Source organism: Lissotriton vulgaris, chromosome 10, assembly GCF_964263255.1.
Source record: "Lissotriton vulgaris chromosome 10, aLisVul1.2, whole genome shotgun sequence".
NCBI classification, from domain to species: domain Eukaryota; kingdom Metazoa; phylum Chordata; class Amphibia; order Caudata; family Salamandridae; genus Lissotriton; species Lissotriton vulgaris.
The window spans coordinates 996179710-996201767 of NC_141698.1; the positions used below are offsets into that span (position 1 = coordinate 996179710).

At 43.0% G+C, this 22058-nt stretch overlaps 1 protein-coding gene across 1 annotated transcript in view; it reads left to right on the plus strand.

Annotated features, from left to right (window-relative positions):
- The window catches only part of LOC147689120 (DNA excision repair protein ERCC-6-like), a 60351-nt gene extending 53097 nt beyond the window's left edge, over window positions 1-7254 (plus strand). The window contains exon 2 of the mRNA XM_086940010.1: window positions 4599-7254. Within this exon, the coding sequence (XP_086796136.1) occupies window positions 4599-6720 (2122 nt within the window). The 3' untranslated portion in view covers window positions 6721-7254. The remainder of the gene's footprint in view (window positions 1-4598) is intronic.
- Window positions 7255-22058: the final 14804 nt, after the last annotated feature.

Sequence of the window (22058 nt, forward strand, 5' to 3'; positions counted from 1 at the left end):
TTGGAGGAGAACCAGCGAGCTCTCTTGGTGTGTAGGTGCTGTTCTTGAGGGGGCAATGGTGTTGGCGCAGTTGGTGATCCATATGTGCAGGGTTCGGGCTACGCTGTTGGTAGTCGTCACTGGTGGTTGAAGTGGAGCTGTTGAGGGAGGTATGAGCTGGCCATCTGAGACCTTGTTCCTGTTTCTGTGTGGGAGCTGGTGTGGAGTTTTGCGGTGATGGTTGTTTTTAAGGTGAAGTGAATGCAACGATGGTCTGTCTATGGGAGTTCGGAGGTGTTGCTGAAGGTGATGGAGTTTCCTGCTGTGAAGGTGGGGTCAACGATGTGTCCTGAGTGTGTGTTCTGGTACTATCTGTTTGATTCCAATGTTAAGGAGGTTGTCCAGAAGGGAGGAGAAGTTGGATCTTAGAGGTTAAGGTGGAAGTTGAGGTCTCCCAGCAAGGTGTAGTCAGTGGAGGTGATTGCTTGTGGGGTGATAAAGTCGTTGAAAGGTGCGCATGGTCCGGGAGTTGTCAAGCAGAGGGCGATGGTTTGGTTGGTCTGTATCTTGAAGTGTAGGTGTTCCCTCGGTTTGTGGGCTCATCGATGTGGGTGCTCAGTTGGAGGTAGGATTTGTGGGCAGGGATGATGAGAATTGCAATGTCTGGTCCCAAGGCTGGTTCCTGGCACTGGTCGGGTTGGAGACTGGTGCAGACAGGCTTGCCTTTGGCATGACAGCGGTGCGGCTGTCATTAACTAGGGGTTGAGGGGAGTTGGAGCAGCTGGAAAGGGGGAGCGGAAACATGCGGGGGCAGCGGCGGGAGGAGGAAAGAAAAAAGGAGGGGAAGGGAATGAAGGTTATGGCAGGTGAAAGGAGTAAAAAGAACAAGGATGCAGAAAAGGAGCAAAACGAAAAATTTCCATGCAAAAAAGCAAAGCAGAACCAATGCAAAAAAATTGAAAAAAGGGCAAGAGACTGGCAGAAGGACAGAAGGCAGAAGGAATGGGCTGAGGAAGGCCTTGAACACCAACCAGAGGCAGCCCTGGGGGCATAGACTCTTCAACTGAGTGCTCTCCACTTTTTCTGTGGTCTGCAACATTTTAGTTTAAAGGCCCTGCAATTAAGAAACCCTGGGCTGATTTTAAGGAGCCAGTTTCATGACGGCTGAGTTAAGCCGATCGAAATACTTGTGTGGCTATATTAGAATCTTCTGTTTAGGTGTGAAGTAGCAGTTAAAATATTTGTCAATTCTGTATTTTTGTTCCAGGCCTGGTATTTTATAGCTTGCATGGTTTTATTTGCTATTGATTTTGCAACTGAGATTTAAACTGAAACTGATAGTCCTGTGATCTAGCTAAATGATTGGATCATGGGTTCCAACTGCAAATGTGACTGCTTGTAAAAATTTAGTGTATGGGAGTTTTGACTAGCTGAATGAGATTAAATTGCTCAAGTTATCAAGGAGTTGGTCAGTTTCATTATTGGTAGAAACATTTTAAGTGAAAATTGATATCACCGAAAATGGTGTTGGGGTATTGCATACAGTATTCTATGAAATCCTTTATAGTGGACAATTAGTTCTTGGACCAGGCAGCCTGTGGATCAGACATCCATTAAAAGTGTGATTATTGGTCAACTTGCATTTAAAAGTAACACTCTGGGTGCTCCCAATAAATCACCGCTAAGCCAGCGGTGCCCCCTCCCCATCTGATGGCACGATGAATCCTAAAATAATGTAGCCTGTCTGAACTGCAGCTGCTAAATCTGGATCCCAAGCCTTGTCTGCTCAGGTCTCAGTAAGGAAGGCTGTATCTGAAAGAGCATTTGCAATGCAATATGTCTCGCATTTACGAGAGTTTAGGCTATTGGCATTGTAAATGACCATGCCTTTTAAAAACAAAAATAAAAAGCATTGTTGGCAACTAGTGTAAATGCGAGACCTATTGCATTGCAAATGCTTGTTAGATTACGGAGTGGAAACGCTCCCTTTAGGCCCGCGCGGCAAACTAAACTAGCGCAGCCGCTAAAGTTAAAGTGGCCCGTGCTGCAAATAAAAATTCAAATGAATGCTTACTGACTTATGAAGGAGACAAGTAAAAGATCCAGTCCTCATGGGAGGTACCAAATGGCGACAGATCGGTAACAAGGAGGGACTAACCAGCCTAATTATCTATCGGAAACCCAGCATTTACCAAGGCCCATGACACCAGCCATTCAAAAACATGGGCGGAGAGAAGGCGAGGCTTACACAGCATACTCTACTACTGCATGCTTTGCAGTGCATGCAGGCTGCCGCTAGGCTCAGCCTAAAACTGGGTATCTAGATAGTCAAAGTTCATATTTGTGCTTAATTACAAATAGTTTATTGAGCTGAATACAGGTACAGTTAAAGGACTAATCATGAATCTTAGAAAAGGGGTCAGTATACTTTTTGCCGTTTAATGTGGGCTGACAGCTGAGAACTCATCTGACACGTAAAGGGGCCAATGGACCGGAAAAACCGTGTCCCTTATTTAACTCCAGTTTATTGCATGAGGAGTACTTACTTGGGGTATTATTCCAAAGGAGCTAATCTAATACTTCTGATTTGGGGGGAACAAGACCGGGGGTTCCAGAGCAGATGGGCTTCCTGAAGTTACAGACTCCATCCACATATTCCTGATTGGTTCCTGGAGTTTCAGAGCATCAGCAGGCTCAATATCGAACAGTATTGTAGCAGTAAACCGTGCTCAATTAAACAGAGTGCAAGAGATGTGCCAATACGCAGTTTAGCTCCCAATGTTGTTTCACCTTGCTCCACGTAGGCTCTTGTGCTCAGTTTTCTTAATCTTAGTGTAGTTTTCAGCCAGCCAACAAATGATTCCCTGTCCCTAAGAAAATGGGCGAAATAGCTTAATTTCTGTTTCTTTCTCACTTTCCGCCGTGCTTTTGTTTTCATCCACACACGCAACTTCCATAACAGTGCAGGTGTACTGCTGATTGAGAATTTGGTAAAGGGAACCTTTTGGCTGTTTTCTTTGCAGAATGTGAAGGATTGGGCCTTAACATCATGACGTGCAGATCATTTGTTTGCTGCATTAATTGTTCTACACTTGGAGAACCCAGCTGTTTCTTAAGTCCATAGCAAGAAAATGTAAGCTACAGCCCTCAAATGTAATCAATTCAACTCCATTTGAGCTAAAGGTACTAAATGCAGGAAAATGTCCCTCCCAGGAAAACGTTTTACTGGTCATTGGAAGCTGCTGTTTTTCCCTTCTTGCTGTAGGATAATATAAAACTTCCCATGACAGATTTTATAGGCTGGGCCTACAAAAGTGACTGAACCTATTAAGAGGACATGTTCCTTCTCTCATCAGCCATGAGATTAATCCCACCCCCAATATTTTCGTTGGCGCTTTCCCTTGACAAGTTGTTTTGATAGTTATAGACCCACCCTTGACTATCCTGATCGATTGCAGAGTTGACAGATGTTCAACATTTGATGGCTGATACTCGACAGATGAGCATATCCACGTGCCATTACCATTCAGTCTTTATAATCATGGTGGTGATGCTGAATCTGTCAATTAATTTTGGTCGTTCTCTGTAATCAGCCAACTCTAATCCTGAGATTTAAAATAGGCTTGCCAAATCTGCTACTCGGACTTCCCCTTTTAGGCAAAGGGATAAAATGTAGCTTCCTCTAAATGCTCGTTTTCCACACATTTTAAACTGAAGTTTCATATTTCAAAAAAATAACTTTACCTTATAACAATCTAACAAAAGCCACTATTTAAAAGGCTGTATAAATGCATTGTTTAGAATAAATGGTTGATGTTGCCTTTTTGATAAAAGATGAGGCTATCTGTGGTACTTGACCGCTTGGTAGAGTTGATATTCAGATTTAGAGGAACTATTGTTAGTGTCCTTCCAAAGGTAAATAGACTGGTGAGATGTTTTGTACCACAACAATGCAGTGCTTGCTTTTATTAGGGAAAATCTGGGGTGCCTTCTAGGCTGGCAAACACCCTATGGAAGAGTTCATATTCTAGGGCTTAAACTTTTTACTTGATTAACTGTCATAGCTAACAGTAATTAGCTAGACTCGTTACTGCTCCTGAGTCAGACCTTCCCTCCGTATTTGACTGGAATACATAGTGACAGATTCTGTGTTGAAAATGCAGTCTCCGGTTATCCTAACTGAAATTGTTCCCACCCCAATATTTTCTTTGGCTCAATTGAAGTCACCTGCAGTAGGACCCGCTCCAAGCAAATTAATATCAATTACGTTGTTTTCCTTTTTTCCTCCTGATTGAGTGCACGTTACCAAGTGTTGATGTAAGCAGGCAACGTAAAATGTTACTGAACTGATCTATGTGTTTGCTCACAAGTACCAAATTATTGTTGCTCTGTGTTCCACAGCATTGATGATCACCCTTTGGTCTTGACTCAAATGATGAAAATAGTCCTGCATAAACTGGAGGGGTAGCTGTGTTCGGTTTTCAAAACACAATACTTAAATGCATAATTGATCAGATGTTACTATACAAAATGTTAAAAAGCCGCTAGTGGGGAGGGTGGTAAGTTTGTGAAGTTTTAACCTTTAAACTTATTTTAAACTTTTTTTTTTTTTTTTACAGCTACTTAAACCAGGCAAAAGAAGAGTCCAAGTTGGGCCATCTGGAAAAGTCAATAGCACTTTTAAGTTTGGCAAATGAAATTCAATATAGTGACAAGCTGGAAAGCAGAATTGTCAAGCTAGAAGCAGCTCTTTCGAAGGTGAAGCTTGGATCTGAACACCATGGAAAAGAGTTTGTGGAAGTTTTAAACAGTGGGCTGATGCTACACAATGACATATACAATGAACTTTTTGAGCATCAGAAAGAAGGTATTGCCTTTCTATACAGCTTACATCGTGATAAGAGAAAAGGTGGGCTGCTTGCAGATGATATGGGCTTAGGAAAGACAATTCAGATCATTGCATTTCTTTCAGGAATGTTTGATGCCCTGTTGATTAGAACAGTACTTTTGATAATGCCAACAACTCTAATTGGCAACTGGCTGAGGGAGTTTGCAAAATGGACTCCTGGAATGAGAGTAAATCAGTTTCATGGTGCAAGTAAGGCTGAACGAACCAAGTGTTTGGAAAAAACACAAAGGAAGGGTGGCATCCTCATTACAACTTACCAAATGCTCCTTAATAACTGGGAGCAAGTTTCTAGCTATGATGGCGATGACTTTGTGTGGGACTACTTTATACTTGATGAAGCTCACAAAATTAAGACTCCCTCGTCGAAGACTACTAAATGTGCACGCAATATCCATTCAAATAATTGTATTCTCCTCACAGGGACACCAGTCCAAAATAATCTCCAAGAGATGTGGGCGCTGTTTGACTTTGCTTGTCAAGGAACATTGCTTGGGACATTGAAAACATTCAAAATGGAGTATGAAAACCCTATAACTAGAGCAAGGGAAAAGGATGCTACAGCAGGTGAAATGGCTCTGGGTTCTAAGATGGCAGAAAGTCTTACAGAGCTCATCACCCCATACTTCCTCAGAAGGACAAAGGATGAAATTGAAAAGAATCGCTTGTCAAACAGTGGAAAATCTGCACCAGGAATTAATGAGATGCCATCTCTCTCAAGAAAAAATGACTTCATTATTTGGGTGCACTTGGCACAGGTGCAAGAAGAGATCTACAGAAACTTTCTTGATTTGGATGAGATTAAGGAACTATTGATGACCACAAGATCGCCTTTAGCTGCACTGACTGTCATAAAGAAACTTTGTGATCACCCCAGGTTACTACCTGCACGTGCTTGCACCCAACTCGGGCTCGAAGGACCCGATGATCAACAATATGGCATTCAGGTTCCTGGTGAATCAGAACCTACCAGAATTGATCACGTTTCTGATGAGACCCTAATTAAAGAATCTGGGAAACTGGCCTTTCTTATAGGACTTTTACAAAGGCTTAGTGACGAAGGACATCAAACTCTTGTTTTCTCCCAATCAAGAGTTATGTTGGACATTATAGATCGGATCTTGACTAACATGGGTTTTAAGATAATTCGTATTGATGGAACAATAACCAGTATTACCGAAAGGGAGCGGAGAATCTCCACTTTTCAGAATAATAAAGATTACTCCGTATTTCTACTAACAACTCAAGTTGGTGGTGTTGGTATTACTCTGACTGCAGCAGACAGAGTTATCATCTTCGATCCTAGTTGGAATCCTGCCACTGATGCTCAAGCTGTGGATCGAGCTTACCGAATTGGCCAGACTGAAAATGTAGTTGTATACAGGTTGATTACTTGTGCCACAGTGGAAGAGAAGATCTATAGAAGACAGGTATTCAAAGATTCATTAATAAGGCAAACCACTGGTGACACTAAGAATCCTTTCAGATACTTTAGTAAACAAGAGCTGAAGGAGCTTTTTATCTTGGATGACACTACAATTTCTGCAACACAGATTCAACTGCAGGACATGCATTCAGCTGAAAGGAAGTCTGATCCAGAACTGGATGAGCATATTGCGTTTCTTCATAGCTTGGAGATATTTGGTATTTCGGATCATGACCTCATGTATACCTATGCTGCAGAGGAAGGTGATGGTGCTGAGGCTGGAGAGCAGCAGTATATAGAACAGCGAGTTCAGCAAGCTCAAGAGCTCGTGGAATATGAATCTCAGCTGTATGAAAAAATGAATGAACAAAGCAAACGTGGAGGTGTGGTGAAAGGAAATGAAGAATGATAAGCAATAGAAAACACAAATAAATTGGTATTTTGATACAGAATAAAGCCTGTGTATCGTAGGATGAACAACCAGTTCAAATCTGCAAGTAACCTAAATTGTAACTTAAATGTTCTGGATGTCATCAGATGAAGTTAGTTTTGAACTGATCGCTGCCATATTCTTCGTACAAGCCTCTCCTAGGGCTTGGCCATCAAAATTAAATGGTTCTGGTATAAACTGGAATGCTTGTTGGATTCTTTTCAAAGCCTAATTGCCATTGGCCCGCTGTTTTTGGTCAAGTGCTGCTATTGAACACTATCCGTTGTACAGCTGCTTTTATCACCAATTTGGCAAACTGAAGCTAATGGGACTCAGTAAACTCTAAATCCATTGTGGATAGTGGTTTTAATATTTCAGTCACCTGCATGATTGTGGACCTCAGACCAACTCCTGCCACACAGTCTGGTGCTTGTGCAAATGTTTTGATAATTTATTACTGTCATTAACTATAAACTTTAGAGCATATATATTTGAAAATAAAGTAATATTTTTATACATATTCTGCCTATCATTGATTTAAGTCCTGCGTAGAATGGAAAGTTGTGTTCACTTTATAGTGTGTACAATTTGTAAATAAGAATACATTTACAAAATTGGTTGCATGTAATTATGAATTACTGTGTAGCTTTCAGTGTTCTTGTTTTCAGAAAGCATTGCTAGAAATCCGTTTTCAAATTTCCTCATTTGCGCTGTATCTAATTCAGACAGTGTGACTGGTGTTTAATTAGCAGATTTTCAGACTGGATGTTACTCCTTTGATTGTTTTACACCGGATTTTAATTCTGAATGGGAAGAGACGCTGGGGAGAACTGTGGATACCCGTGAAGCATCTGGTATGGCGTGGGGGTGTTTTTAAAATAATTTTAAAGTTTGTTTTATTTTTAATTGGAAGGGATGTGTCCTTTTGTAACTGGCTTGTGTAGGGGCAAGGAATGCAAAATAGTCTTCATTCTGTGCTGGTGGCTGTCCTAGTCTTGTCAAGACAAACCTTTTCCCTCACATCATACTAGAACTAAAATAGAGGTAAATGAACCCCAATCCTAAAAGGCAGAAGAGCTACTTGCTTCTAGAGCTTGTGCACATATCACATACTCTCTGAAGGAAGAACAATGGAAATGCCTTGAAATGGATTTCATGCTTACGCTGCGAACTCTTGCCCTGCTAGTATTTACTGGGGAGAGGATGTGGTCCCCCGGCTAGACCGCTGACCTTGGAGCTGGGAATCCAAGGTTCGAGCTTCTGAGTTGACTCCACAGCCTGTGATTCTGGGAAAATCACTGTCCCTGTCCCTAATAAAACAATGAATGTCCTTGTGTAACGTAACTGGGGCTTATGTAAAAAGCGCTCCAATACCTCTGGGTAGAGTTTGCGCTAGATAAATCTGCATCAAAATAAACTGATTTTTGCCGCTACAGATTTCTTAGATCTTTCTTCCCAGGCATTAGAAAATGTCTTCAGGAAGGTTACTGACGTAGCTCATGCTGTACTGTAAAAGAATGCAGGAACATGAACACATTAACCTCAGTTGTGTTTTTCTTTTCTTTTACATTATGCTCCCAAAGGGGTGGGATCCAGTCACCAAGATAGGTCTCCGTTCTTGGACGTGAACGGCTAGATTTTTTGGGGTGAGTTCCACTCCCTTGAGCTTGGTGTCAGTGATTTTGTTTTCATGCTTTGATGAATCATGCTACATCTTGGGTGTGGCAGGAGTTTGTACCAAAGGCATTTTGAGCGGCAGCTTACATTGATACTGGCCTTGGAAGGTGAAGCTGGTCTTTCATCTAAGTTTTTTTAAGCAGCACAAGCAATATTACAAGAACAGGCATTCTGGTCACATAGCTAAAAAGAGAAGCTACCAAATGTTAATTTTTCTCGGATTCCTTCGTAAAAGATTGGCCGTCATGCTTCGAAACCCTAAAAGTGGCACTTACCACATCCAGATTGAGGCTTTTTAAATATCTGGAATGGTTTTTTGTTTTTGTTTTCCTCCCGTTTGTTGCCCAGTTACTTCCTGGTGCACCCTTTGAAGCCACTCTGGCATCAGCTGTGCTTCCAGTCCTTGCTGTGGCATCATCCGCTTTGGTCTTTTGGCTCTGGTGTTCTCTGCCCAAAGTTTGAAAGGCAATCGGTTGACTAAAAGTAGACTATTTCTGCACATCCCACAGAGTTACTGCTGCCAGCTTAACCTGTTAAGACTGCGGGTTTGAGTACTTTTCATCTTCCTATTTGTATTAACAAAATCTGCTGATGGTCAGGACACCAGAGGCTACACCAAATGTCAGGCCTTTAGGGGTTTGACCTTAATGTACTTCAGATTCCTCTTATCCCTCACTCTGAGGGTGAATATTACAACAGACTCCCTGCTTCCTAAAATGCATTCAAACTTCAGTTTTTACACTTGCTGAATGTGGGCAAGATTCTACATGTAAATTTCGAATCCCAAAGGGCCCATTTACTGTTTAGCAGGTTTAATGCGCAGTAGTCATGGAAAAAGGTGGTCCAGTTGCACACTAACCGACCAACATCTAGCTCTTTTTAAAAATACTTTCAGGTTAGCATCCCCTGCCCTTTAATTGGGCTCTGGTGGACTGAAAATGGGAGGCTTGGTAAAACCTTACTATAAACCTGCAGTTTCTTGTTCTGCCTCTTCAAACGCAGGCTGTTCATTTCGGACCGCTCATTTGTCTTTGCATCCTGCGCTGGAGTGACTGATGATAATGACCTCTTGACCAATGTTTCACTCAATGGTGCGCCTTCAAATACGCAGGCCAAGCGCAGTTTCCTCTTTGGATTGCACGACCTGGAGTCCTGAAGCATAGACAACAGGAAAGCGAAGAACAAAAGTCTATATTTCTCACTGGGAGGGCAAAGGGTGAATATTTCTGGATCGGGCAGATGAGGCGACCAAAGCCAGAAGGGAAGCATAGAATGTTGAGCTATTAAACTGGAAAAAGCGAGGTGAACTTAAAAGGTCAAATGTTGTACATTAGTATTGTGTGGTAACTGGCAGTGTATAATAGTGCAATAATGTCATATACTATCAGATGAGCTCTTAAGAGTAGGGACAGTGTGGACATATAAATCTACCTCCTTTCTTGAAATCATGATTTCCTTGTCGAAAGGTAAGAATCAAAAATGTTATCTTAGGATTGCGTTTAAAGCACCATTAATGCAGTTTGCTGCATGTTCAGTTGGTTTGACGTAGATGGTAAGGAAGGTGGAAATGTTGAAGCAGTGAGCAGCCCTCGATCATTATGGCTTTAAGGTTTCTCTTTCTGGCTGCAGTATGTCTCCACTAGTGGCATGAGCTTCAAAGGTGAAACGTTGGTCCTTTTTGGATAGTAGACTCCACACACCCAGTTGCTATATTGGGTTGATCTCCCATTGGGGTATTTTCTGATCTCTCTGATTGGTAGAAGCAGATCCAAGCGAGCTAGTATGTTTCATACACTAAGGACGCTGGCAACACTTTGTTGTGATTGTTTGAGAAAGTAAGGATAAAAAAGAGGGAGGTTTGGTTATTTCGGATATGAATACAACTTTTTCCAGAGTGAAAGAGCGTTGAAAAATAGATAAGCCTTTGTCTGATATGGGTTTAGTGGAATCTGGCACAGGAAAACCTTTAGCCTGGTGAAATAGTTTGAGAGGGAGGTCTGGTTTGGGGGGCAGGCTGTGATGCCCTGAATAACTGAATTGATGTATCAAAGGGAGGAGAAGTGTGGATGAGGGTACGTTGCAAAGTCGAAGGATTTCATAAGCCTACATGCAAGCAAGGCATTAGTAAAATTTAAACTAATACGAATCCAGTAAATGAAAACTGGGGGAGAGGATGTAGCCTTACGGCTAGAGCGGTCTACCTCTAAGATGGTGAACCGGGTTTGAGTCTCTGCAGGGACACTCGCCATCCTGTGATTCTGGGCAAATCACTTGGGGCCATATGTAGGTAGCCAAATACCGGTCAGTGATGGCCGAAATTTGGTATTTTTGCCGTTACCGACCGGTATTTAGGCATTTGAGATGTAGGGGGCCAAACATAAGGATTTGGTAATTATGAATCGGTAAATACCGATTCATCATTACTGAATCCGAAATTACCGAATCTGTATTTACCGAATTCATATTTACCGAATCGGTAAATAAGAAACTGAAAATATGAGAATAGAGATGTAGATATCTTCTAAAATACCGGTATTTAAGAGTCTGTAATTACCATGGATTGAAAGCAGGTTGTAACCAGGTGCAGGCCATAAAATAGTCCCCAAAATGCAACAGTGTGACCAGAATGGCAGCATTCTATGTGATAGCAAGGCGGCTTTAGGCAGCAGAAGAGAGGATCTGGAGACGGAAGGAGCAAGTCTACAGACGGCGGATCACACTCTTTCAACTTACTGAGACGGAGATCCATGAAGGGTACAGTGTACACCCCTACACCATCCTGGACTTGATAAGGGATCTGCACCCAACACCAAGGGCGCACGCCATACCACCACATGTTCAGGTGCTCAGTAGCCTACACCTGCTTGCATCTGGCAGTTATCAGGGGGTGATAGCTGCAATAGGTGGGGTGTCCCAGAGCTGCCTGTCCTGTTTCTTCAGGAAGTTCCTGGAGGCCATGATGCAGAGAATAGATCATTACATCAGCTTCCCTGACACACATGCGGAACTGCTAAAGACCAAGACTGACTTCTACCAAATGGCGAACTTCCCACATGTCATCGGCTGTATTGATGGCACACACATCCCAATCTGCCCACCTGCAGCAACAGAGTACATCTACAGGAACAGGAAGTCCACCCACTCCATTACTGTGCAGGTGATCTCTGATGCTGCCAACACAATCAGACATTGTGGCCAAATTACCTGAAAGCACCCATGATTCCTACATCTTCCCGAACAGTGGCATCTACACAGGCCTGGCAGCGGGGGAATTCTGAGAGGGATACGTGCTAGGTAAAACACTGTGACACACCCTGATAGTTACTGCATATGTAGGTGTCGTTGTGCATGTGATTAATGGCTCTTTTCCCCATAGGCGATAGCGCATATGCTGTCCACCCATTTATCCTGACTCCCTACCTGAACCCATCAACCTCGAGGGAGAGACGTTACAACGTGCCACACAAATCTACACGCAACGTCGTGGAGCGCACATTTGGGTTGTTAAAAAGCAGGTTCCGCTGCCTCCACAAAAGCGGAGGCCCACGTCAGTACTCACCCCTCATCTGCTGTAAAATCATTGCAACTTGCGCAATGCTGCACAACCTTGCCATCAAGAAAGGAACAGCAGTAGAATTAACACATATTGAGGATATTGATTTTGCACAGCCTGAGCCCAACACAGCAGGAGTGGCGCCAGCAACAGATGGGAGATAAAGACGGGCAGAGATTACACACAACTATTTCTAAGTAAGGAGACACCTCCAGTTTTATGTACATGACGTAGTTTTAATATTTAGGCACTGCGCCAGTACACGAAGGCACAAATGTCCCAGTCCAACAGATGCCATCCATCATATAAGTCCTGGGTTACTTCACCCATTCAAGGTCAGGGAGTGTGGGCAGCATCAGTGTTTGCGGCACGCCCACTGGTGCTGGATGCCATTGGCTGGCTGTCCTCACTGGATGTGTGGGCAGTGCCAGCCCCATGGAGCCTGCTGCTCCTCTGTGTCAGGAACAGGGGGGATAGTCGTGCTGCTTCTAGTGGTGTCCTCGCTCCCCCCCTACATCCAGAGCAACAGTATTTGCCGATTGAGCAGTCAGCAGCACCTCAACTGCACTTGTCACCCTCACAAGGCCCCTGGAGACTTCACTGCTGCTGTGTGCCAGTCCCTCCTGCAAGTTAACGCAGCGCCTGCAAAGCAGAGCAGTGGCTAGGCGGTTCACTGCCCTTGTATGTTTTTCTAATCTCTGCCTCTCCTTGCGCCTTGTTGCCCTGTCTTCGTCCAGCTTGCTGCACAGCAGCAGCACTGATTGTGACATGTCCCGCATGCCTGCAGCCATCTCTGTTATCCCCGATTTTTACATTGTCATTTAGGCGCTTCATCTGACGTTGGACAGGCTGGCCTTCCCCTGCATGCGCTGCACCTTGACCATATTGGCCTCCACTCCGCAGAAGACACCAGTAACCTCGCCATGGTGAACCTGACTGCTGTCCCTGGTCCTGCGCAATCTGGCACCTGTGTGGGACCCCTCAGTGGTGGACTGCTGATTGGCGTTGCTGTCCTCAACTGCCACGGTTGAAGTGTCACGCCCCCACTGTGTCTCCTGCGGAAGACTCTATTTCCCTGAGTCTGGGCACGACACGCCTCTTGCTTTTTTGGACTGCAGGTGTTGTTGCATCCGGTGACGCTACCAGTTCAGATGAGGACAGGAGTAGTGGCGAGTCCAAACGCTTTGGGGAGGCCAGCAGCTGTGGTGACGCTGGCAGGTCTTGGGAGGCTGGCAGTGTTGGAGTTGCCGCTGTTGCCTGTGTGCTTTTCCCTGAACTGGTACTCGCCTCATGTGTGCCTTCCCTCCGTGGTGCATTAGCTTCCTTGTCCTTAGGACGCCTGCAAGATGTCTCGCCTGTGGACAGAAAATCGTACATTAGCTATTTGGTCCTCCAGCCCTGCTTATACAATTACATTCTCATCTCTGAAACACTGCCGCTATTGCCTCAGCTTGCTCATCACTGATGTGTGTTGCATGCCTTGTTTGGTGTGTTATCTGACGTGGTAGGTGTTTCACTGCCTACATCTCCCATAATGCATTGCTGGTGTATACTAAAACCTGTACTGGAGTGGGGTTCATACTACCACATTGGAGAAGGGGTGGGGGTGATTGCTGTGCATGCCTCTTACCTTTTATGGGGGCAGCTCGGTCTGAGCTGTCTGCATCCCCAATCCCACAGACTCTGTCGGGTTCAATGGTAGACTCCACCAGCTCCTCAAGCTCAGTCAGGGCAGGTGCCCTGTTCCTCCCTCTTCCTGACAGATGTGCTTGTTTCTGGAGCTCAGCCATTTTGGGCTTTGTCACACTCCGGAGGTCATACCACCTCTTCAGGTCGTCAATGTCCCGTGGAGTCACTCCTATGGCATTTACCTTAGTTTGTATTACCAGCCAAATCTTCCTTTTGGCAGATTCTGCCACCTGTAGGGACTGCTTCCCGAACCACTTGTGGTGGTTCCTCACTACCTCCTCCACAAGGACCTGCAGCTCTATGCTGCTGAATTTAATCTTCCTTTTTCGCTCTGCTCCTTCCCTTTCAGTGTATTTGCTTGCCATTTGTCAAATTTCAATGAGAAAGTTTCCCAGTGGCTCAAGGGCTCTGCTCTCCCAGCAGCTTCAGATTGTTTGCACCTGCATGGGTATGGCCACTTCCTGGTTTGAAGGAGGGGTGGTTGCACCAGATTGGCTGATTCCTAACTTTTTTCTGTTTTTGAATAGCCGATTTCGGTATTTACCGAATTATTAGCTACATCCCAAAACCGAATTCTTATTACCGAATCTGTAAAATTCGGTATTTAAGAAACTGTATTTGGGATTTACCTACATATGGCCCTTAATCTCTACGTGCCTAACAAAAAAAGATGAATGTATGCATCTGTAACTCAACTGTTACATATGTAAAACACTGATACCTTCAGGTCTAATTTGCACTATATAAAGTCGTCCACCACCTCCAGGTGATGGGAAACCTCTGGTCATCTTTGAGGCTCACTATTAATGAACCAGTACCACCAGATTTCTTCTGATTCTCTCTTTCAACTGAGCCACACTGGACTTTGTTCGGTTCCGTGTCTTTCACCCAGTAACGACAGTCCACGACATTCACCTGTGACCTCGATCTCTTAGCCTCAGTCATGGATTCCAGTGAGGCTGGCGGGACAAGGCTTCCTGTATTCGGCTGGTCAAGCATGCCGAATGGCACATATTGGCTCCGGATGTCAGGTCTGCTCAAATTAGAGCACCAAGATTCAGGCACCTAGGCTCTGTAGTTTGTAGATGGTGCAAAAATTACTAGCCCAGACTCTGTAGAGTCCTGTCTTGCAGCATGGTTTTCTTTTTACTCCGGTTCTTGCACTCCATCTCGTTGCGGATTTCTAAGATGGCCGCCTGGTAGGTTGGCAGTCTAGTCTTTGGCAGAATTCTCAGCGCAGCTATGCTCGCGCTCGCTCGCGCTGCTCATTGCGCACTTCAACTTAGGTATTGCTGTGAGCTGTCGCGTTTTCTACCCGCGGCGGCAATTCCTGTTTCCAGTAGGGTTAGAAACTTGCTGTTTTGGTGCAGGATCCTAGCAGGTTTTTCAGCGGTTATTGGTTAGTCATTTTTTAGACCATTAACTGCATTTTCGTGAAGAGTAGTTTATCAGAGGATTCTTCATTTCCCAGTTCGTTTTTGGGATAGCATCTGAATTATTTAAAAGACTTCTATATTTTGGTTCCTGAGAAGTCCAGTTTAGGACTGGAGGGCCAGAGATATCTAGCATTACTCACTTCTATTCCTCAGCTCATACAGGGTTAGAGACATTTAAAAGAGTTACCTGCATATTATTATTTAAGAGAGAATATTTGGTTTCCTGTTATCAGAACTATTCTCTCAGACTGCTAAAGAAATGTACGTGTGCATTTCAAAATACTGGAAGAAAGGGCTACACAGAATTTCGTCAAGTTATTATAGATATAGATATATAGCTCCGCTGCTGTTGAACAGTAAGGACCAGCACTCTCGTTGGTTTAATCTCGATACAGATTTATTGCACAAAAATAAAACACTAGTTTCAGCCATAGCCATAGCTTTAGTCTGTGTCTGCTTGCCGTCTTTGAGGCGGAAGTAAATATCTACAAATTCATAAAAACAAACCTAGGACTGTGCAAAGTAATTCGTAAGTGCCATATTGGAATGTGCAAATTATCATTGCAGTGCATTGTAATTATTTAGAGTATTTCAGTGATTGGCACATAGAAAACTGATTTCATATTTTAAACAATTAGAGTATTGTCACGTTTTCATTCACATGGTTACAGTTTTCAAGCGATGTTCACTCAAAAAATAATATATATACTCACCAACAGCTTCCCCGTCCAATTCTTCCATTGAGTCCAGTAGCAGTGCAGAAAAGATATTTGGACTCCATCTCTCTCATCCACGTGCATAAAGAGAAAGAAAGGACCAATTAATATTTGAATTAAGAGCCTGAAAAGGTTAAAAGCAGTTCATTTGGTGTATTATATAGAAAGGGAGAGAGGTGTCAAATAGATGCAAGTCCCTGTATTCACTACCCATTCTCTTTTACAGATTCCTAATAGAAGTAATAGAAATAGAATAACCTTTTTAAACTTGGAACACAAGAGAGCAGCTAGCCACTTAATATGGATAGGTAATTTAGAGGGAAGCAGAAATGTATGATAAAATAAGTTTGTTAGTTACAAGGTGTTCTTTGTTTCAGGAAGACAGCCAGGAACGGTGTTGCAATACCAGTCCAGAAAAAGTGGCGGTCTCTCTTTTCTTCCCAATCACCTTTCCCCGTCTTTGTTGCTTGTGAGCTTAGATCGCAGCAGCAGAGTTTGGGAATTGTGGAGTCATCTGTTCCTGCAGAAGGTCAAAGAATTTGGTACAGGTACTTGACAGATTGAAGTGCCAACTAAATACTTCTGCCTGAGCAGAATGGCAGAGGGTGATAGATGTGAAGGCCTTGGCGACCGTTCTAGATGGGATACAAAAACAATTGAGTGGTAACATGTCGGAGAATAAATCTCTTCGGGAGGAGGTTAGGAAATCTAGTCCAAAAGCCCAGTTTTTGTGTCAAAGATTTGAAGAATTCCCAACTAATTCAATCTCTGGTTCCAAGGAAAATAAGTCCCCTGCCATTTACTCCTGCTCCCTAGACTGCAGAATTAATGACTCAGGTTATTCGTGCTATGTCACCCACTATTCCTTTGGCAGCTCCAGAAAGGTTCAGTGGGGATCCCCAATGTCCCAGATCTTTCTCACTCAATGCTCCTTACTCTTTCTTTTTAGACCCATTATTTTTAGGGAGGATCAGTCCAAGGTGTCCTTCATATTGTCCTACCGGAGCTGTGACGCTGCAGCCTGGTCGATGCCATTAGTGAATAACAATCACATTTTGTATGAGTTTGAGAAATGGATCTTCTATCCAAAATTTGCTTTTGAAATCCTCAAACTACCTATAATGAACTTCTAGATTTGAAGCAAGGCAATCGAGATTTGTCACTTAGCACAATTCAATAAATGAATTGTCGAAACTAACTGGCTTGAAGCCAAGAGAGCCTCCATTTTTTTATAGGGGACTCAAAGAAGAGTTACAGGACTGTTTGGCACAGATACCCCAAATGACCTACTGAAGTCTCTGAATTAATTGATCTAGTTTTGAAATTGATCAGTGTCAAAGCGAAACAAAGAATGAGCGACGGAAGGATGTTAAGTATTTCCCTCCAGGTTTTGACCAGATTAGGTCCGATAACGCAAAGACAAAGGAAACCTCATCGGAGGAAGAACCTATGCAAATCTGTTCAGTTTGAGGCCCTTTATAAAAGGAGGAAGGAGAAGAGACTGGTTGGCCGACTTTGCATGTATTGTGGCAATTTGGGGCACTTTGTCAATGAATGTCCCAAGAAACCCAAGAATAATTACTGGGTAAAAGACTGGATCCACCAGTATAAGGGGTTGCCCTGGTGGAAGCGTTGGACAAGTTGACTCCCGATTCTCAACTCAATACCAATACTCTACAATTCTTAGCTCCTCATTTAATTATTGCAGGCTTGATTAAGTTTGGAAATTGAGTTGGATGGAATTTCGGTGGTGATCGACTGCAGCCACTGGCAATTTTTGCGATATTGGGTTCGCCAATTTGTTGGGGATCCAATTTGGCAAGAAAGAAAGACCAGAATCTGTTTGTGCTGTTGATGGAACCAATTTATCCTCGGGGCCCATTGTTCATGATACGGAGGCGGTTTTGTTGCAAGGGCCAGGTAGTCATGTCAGCATTTTGAGATTCAGTCTCATAGATGCACCCCCAATTCCAGCTCATTTTGGGTTTACCCTGGCTCACAGAACATAATCCAAGGATTGAATGGGCCAAGAGATCAATTGCTATGGACTCTGATTACTGTACTAAACATTGTTATGAATGGAGTACCGAATTTCCGAATACCTCTCCACCTAAGTTTTTGGCTGATCATTCCAAATCAATTTGTGTTATGGAAAGACAAGAGATTCCGCTGGAATACTTAGATTTGGCCCCTGTCTTTGGTGAGCAGGAAGCAAATAAATTGCCTACTCATCGAATATGACTGCAAAATTGAATTGGAACCAGGAGCTTCGCAGCCCTGCAGTCGGATCTAAGCTCTTTCTAAAAAAGAGAACCAGCATTTAAGAGTATTTAGATCAGTATCTAGCAAATGGATTTATCCGCCCTTCTCAGTCACCAGTTTCTTCCCCACTTTTTTTTTTATTCCTAAAAAAGATGGAAATCTGAGAACCATTTATTATCGCGCCCTGAATTTGGTCACCAAGAACAGATACTTGCTGCCGCTAATTTCTGAAATTGTTAGAGCAAGTTAAAGGAGCAAGGGTGTACACGAAATTAGATTTAAGGGGAGCTTTGGTGTGCATGGCAGAAGGAGACTAATGGAAAACTGCATTCCAAATTCGTCTAGGTTTGTTTGAAAATCGGGTCATGCCCTTTGGCCTGTGTAATGCTCCTGCTGCCTTTCAGCACTTTGTAAATGATGTCTTGAAGGAGTTTTTGGACCGTTTTGTAGTCATCCACATTGACTATATTCTTTTTTTTCCTCTGAAAACATGCTGGAACATATCCAGCATGTCTGAGCAATTTTGAGTAAATTATTGGGAAATCAACTGTTTGTGAAGCTGGAGAAGTGTTTTTAATTCCCTTCAAGTGGAATCTTTGGGCTTCGTACTGTGTCCGGAAGGAGTCTCGATGGATTATGCTGAGGAGGAGGAGGGCCAGAGTTTCATTGGCTTTGCTAATTTCTACAGGCGTTTTATTCTAAACTTTTCAGTAAAGGTTTCCCCACTTACGTGCCTTTTTAAAGAAAGGTTCCAAGTTTGTTTGGACAGTAGATACTGAGGAGGCATTTAATGGTTTGAAGAAAACATTTATATTGGTTCCGATTCTCTTTCATCCAACTCCTGAAGAACCTTTTTTTGTTGAAGCAGATGCTTCCAACTTGACCATTGGGGGAATATTGTTGCAGACACACAGAAGCACAGGTCAGCTTCAACCAGTGGCTTATCGATCACATAAATTGGCTCCTGCCGATGAACTATTCAGTTGCTAATAAGGAGGTTTTGGGTGTTAAGGATGCTTTTCAAGAGTGCAGACACTATTTGTTGGGTGCCAGGCAAGAAGTGACGGTATTTACGGATCACAGGAATCTTACATTTTTAAAATCAGCACGTACACTTGCCCCCTGGCACTGGACTTATAAGCCTGGTTCTAACGCCTTGTTTCGTTTAGACACTGCTGAAGATGCGCAGATAATTGAGAGAGTTGATCATTCCAAAGGAAAAGATAATTGGAGTTCTTGTTTCCTGAATTTGTAGACCAGTTGCGTCGAGCTCAACAATTTTGAACTCCGTGTGTGGGTCAAGGAAGATACTGGAAGAGAAATTAAGGTGCCAGGCCTTATTTCAAAGGAAATCTCATCATTCCAAATGATCAGGAGAGTGATCTCCCAGCAGTTGAGGTAATGGTTCAGCAACTCCAAAAGGCTTATCAGTTGGCAACTAACAATTTCATTAAGGCAAAAGATTCTTATAAGAAAGAAGCAGACAAAGGGGTACTAACCTGATTTATGATTCGGGAGATAAAGTGCGGATTTTGACTCTAAATCTGCGGTTAAAGGGAAACCAAAAGTTTCAACCTCGATATATCGGTCTCTTTCAAGTTGAGAAAATGGTTAATGCAGTGACTGTGAAGGTTCATCTTCCCCCTAGGTTAAAAACACATTCACTTTTTAATGTTTATCTTCTGAAGAAAAGTCCCCCAGATTTGAGGGTAAAGGGCCACCGACTTCTGTGCTAATTCAGTCTGAAGAAGAGTTTGAGATTAAAAGAATTCTATATTCAAAGATTAAGAAGCGAAAGCTGTTCTATCTAGTGGACTGGAAAGATTTTGGCCCTGAAGAAAGATCCTGAGAACCTAAAAACAATTTGCATGCTCCAAGGCTAGTTAGGCTTACTTGGATGAGTCTTAAGAACTCCTTAAAGAGGTGGTGAGGGGAGCTTTGGTGGGGGTACTGTCACGACATTCACCTGTGACCTCGACCTCTAAGCCTCAGTCATGGATTTCAGTGAGGCTGGAGGGAGAAAGCCTCCTGCATTCTGCTGGTCTAGCATGCCAGATGGCACATGTTGGCTCTGGATGTCAGATCCACTCAGATTAGAGCACCAAGATTCAGGCACCTAGGCTCTGTAGTTACTAGATGGCGCAAGAGTTACTACCCCAGACTCTGTAGAGTCCTGTCTTGTTGCATGATTTCCTTTTTACTCCGGTTCTTGCACTCCATCTCATTGCGGATTTCTAAGATGGCTGCCTGGTAGGTTAGCAGTCTAGTCTTTGGCAGCATTCTCAGCGCAGCTGTGCTCGTTCGTGCTGCTCATTGCTCACTTCAACTGAGGTATTGCTGTGAGCTGTAGAGTTTTTCACCTGTGGTGGCATATTTCGAATATTCCTGTTTCCAGTAGGGTAAGAAACTTGCGGTTTTCAAGCAGGAACCTAGCAGGTTTTTCAGCGGTTATTGGAAAGTTATTTTTTAGACCATTTACAGCATTTTGCTGAAGATGAGTTTATCAGAGGATTCTTAATTTCCCAGTTCGTTTTTGGGATAGCATCTGAGAATTCTTTAAAAGACTATTCTATATTTTGGTTCCTGAGAAGTCCAGTTTAGGGCTAGAGTTATCTAGCATTACTCAATTCTGTTCTTCAGCTCATACAGGGTTAGAGACATTTAAAGGAGTTACCTTATTTAAGAGCGAGAATTCTTTGTTTCCAGTTATCAGAACTATTCTCTCAGACTGCTAAAGAAATTTACGTATGCATTTCAAAATACTGGAAGAAAGGGCTACACAGAATTTCATCAAGTAATTATGGTTATATATACACACACCGCTTCCACGTCCAATTCTTCCATTGAGTTCAGTAGCAGAGCAGAAAGGATATTTGTACTCCATCTTATCTTTGTACATAAAGAGAAAGAAAGGACAAATTAATAATGAATATTTTAAATATTAAGAACTTAAAAAGGTTAAACGCAGGTAATTGAGGGTATTATATAGAAAGGGAGAGAGGTGTCAAATAGATGCAATTCTCAGTATTCCTTACCCATCCACTTATATATGGATGAGGCTTTTTCTCACCTTCATGATAAAAACTGCTACAAAAGGAATACCATACAAGCAGTCAAATGTGCATGTGGTGAATTCAATAGCAAACTTTTGGCATGGAGATCTACGGGTCTAAGTGCACAAGAATTCAAATTTTTGAAAGTAGACTACCCTGTTATACCAGCTATTTATGTTATCCCCAAAATGCACAAAAACATGCATTAACCTCCGGGGAGGCCCATCATATCGGCCCAGGGTAGCAAACTGCAGAACGCATCCAAATATGTGGATATCTTCCTTCTGGAATATGTCAGGAAGCTCACATCGTACATCTAGGACACGGGGACTTCCTGCACAAAATACAGAATATAAACTGGGAAGATTACTGTGTACTTGTAGCGCTTGATGTTACCTCGCTGTAGAAAAGTATACAGAACTGTGATGTATTAAGGAGTTGAATTCGATTTGAATATAAGACCTAAGCAATATTATGCACATAATCGGATGTTAGATATGATTTCTATATGCCTAGAGAATCATTTTTTCCTCTTCCTCAATCAGATCTTCCAGCAGGTCAGGGGTGTTGCCATGGGGGCCTGCTTCTCACAGTTATGCCTGTTTGCATACGGGCATGTGGGAGGAGCGGGCCCTCATGGCAAAACACAGTGAGACCCTTGGTAGCCATGTACTTTGCTGATATAGATGCATCGATCTGTTTTTAGTTTGGCAACGCAGTGAATGATGCGCATATATTTGTATCAGAACTCGACAATAATAACTTGAACCTGTAATTCTCAGCTCAGATGTAAAAAGTCATTGTTGGAACTGGCCCTTCTTGCAGGGTCATCCCCAAACTTTTGGCTTCTTCCTCACTTATTTTTCCTGACCCGTGGCTGTTGGCAATAGGACTCTGCGCACTTTACCACTGCTGATCAGTGCTAAAGTGC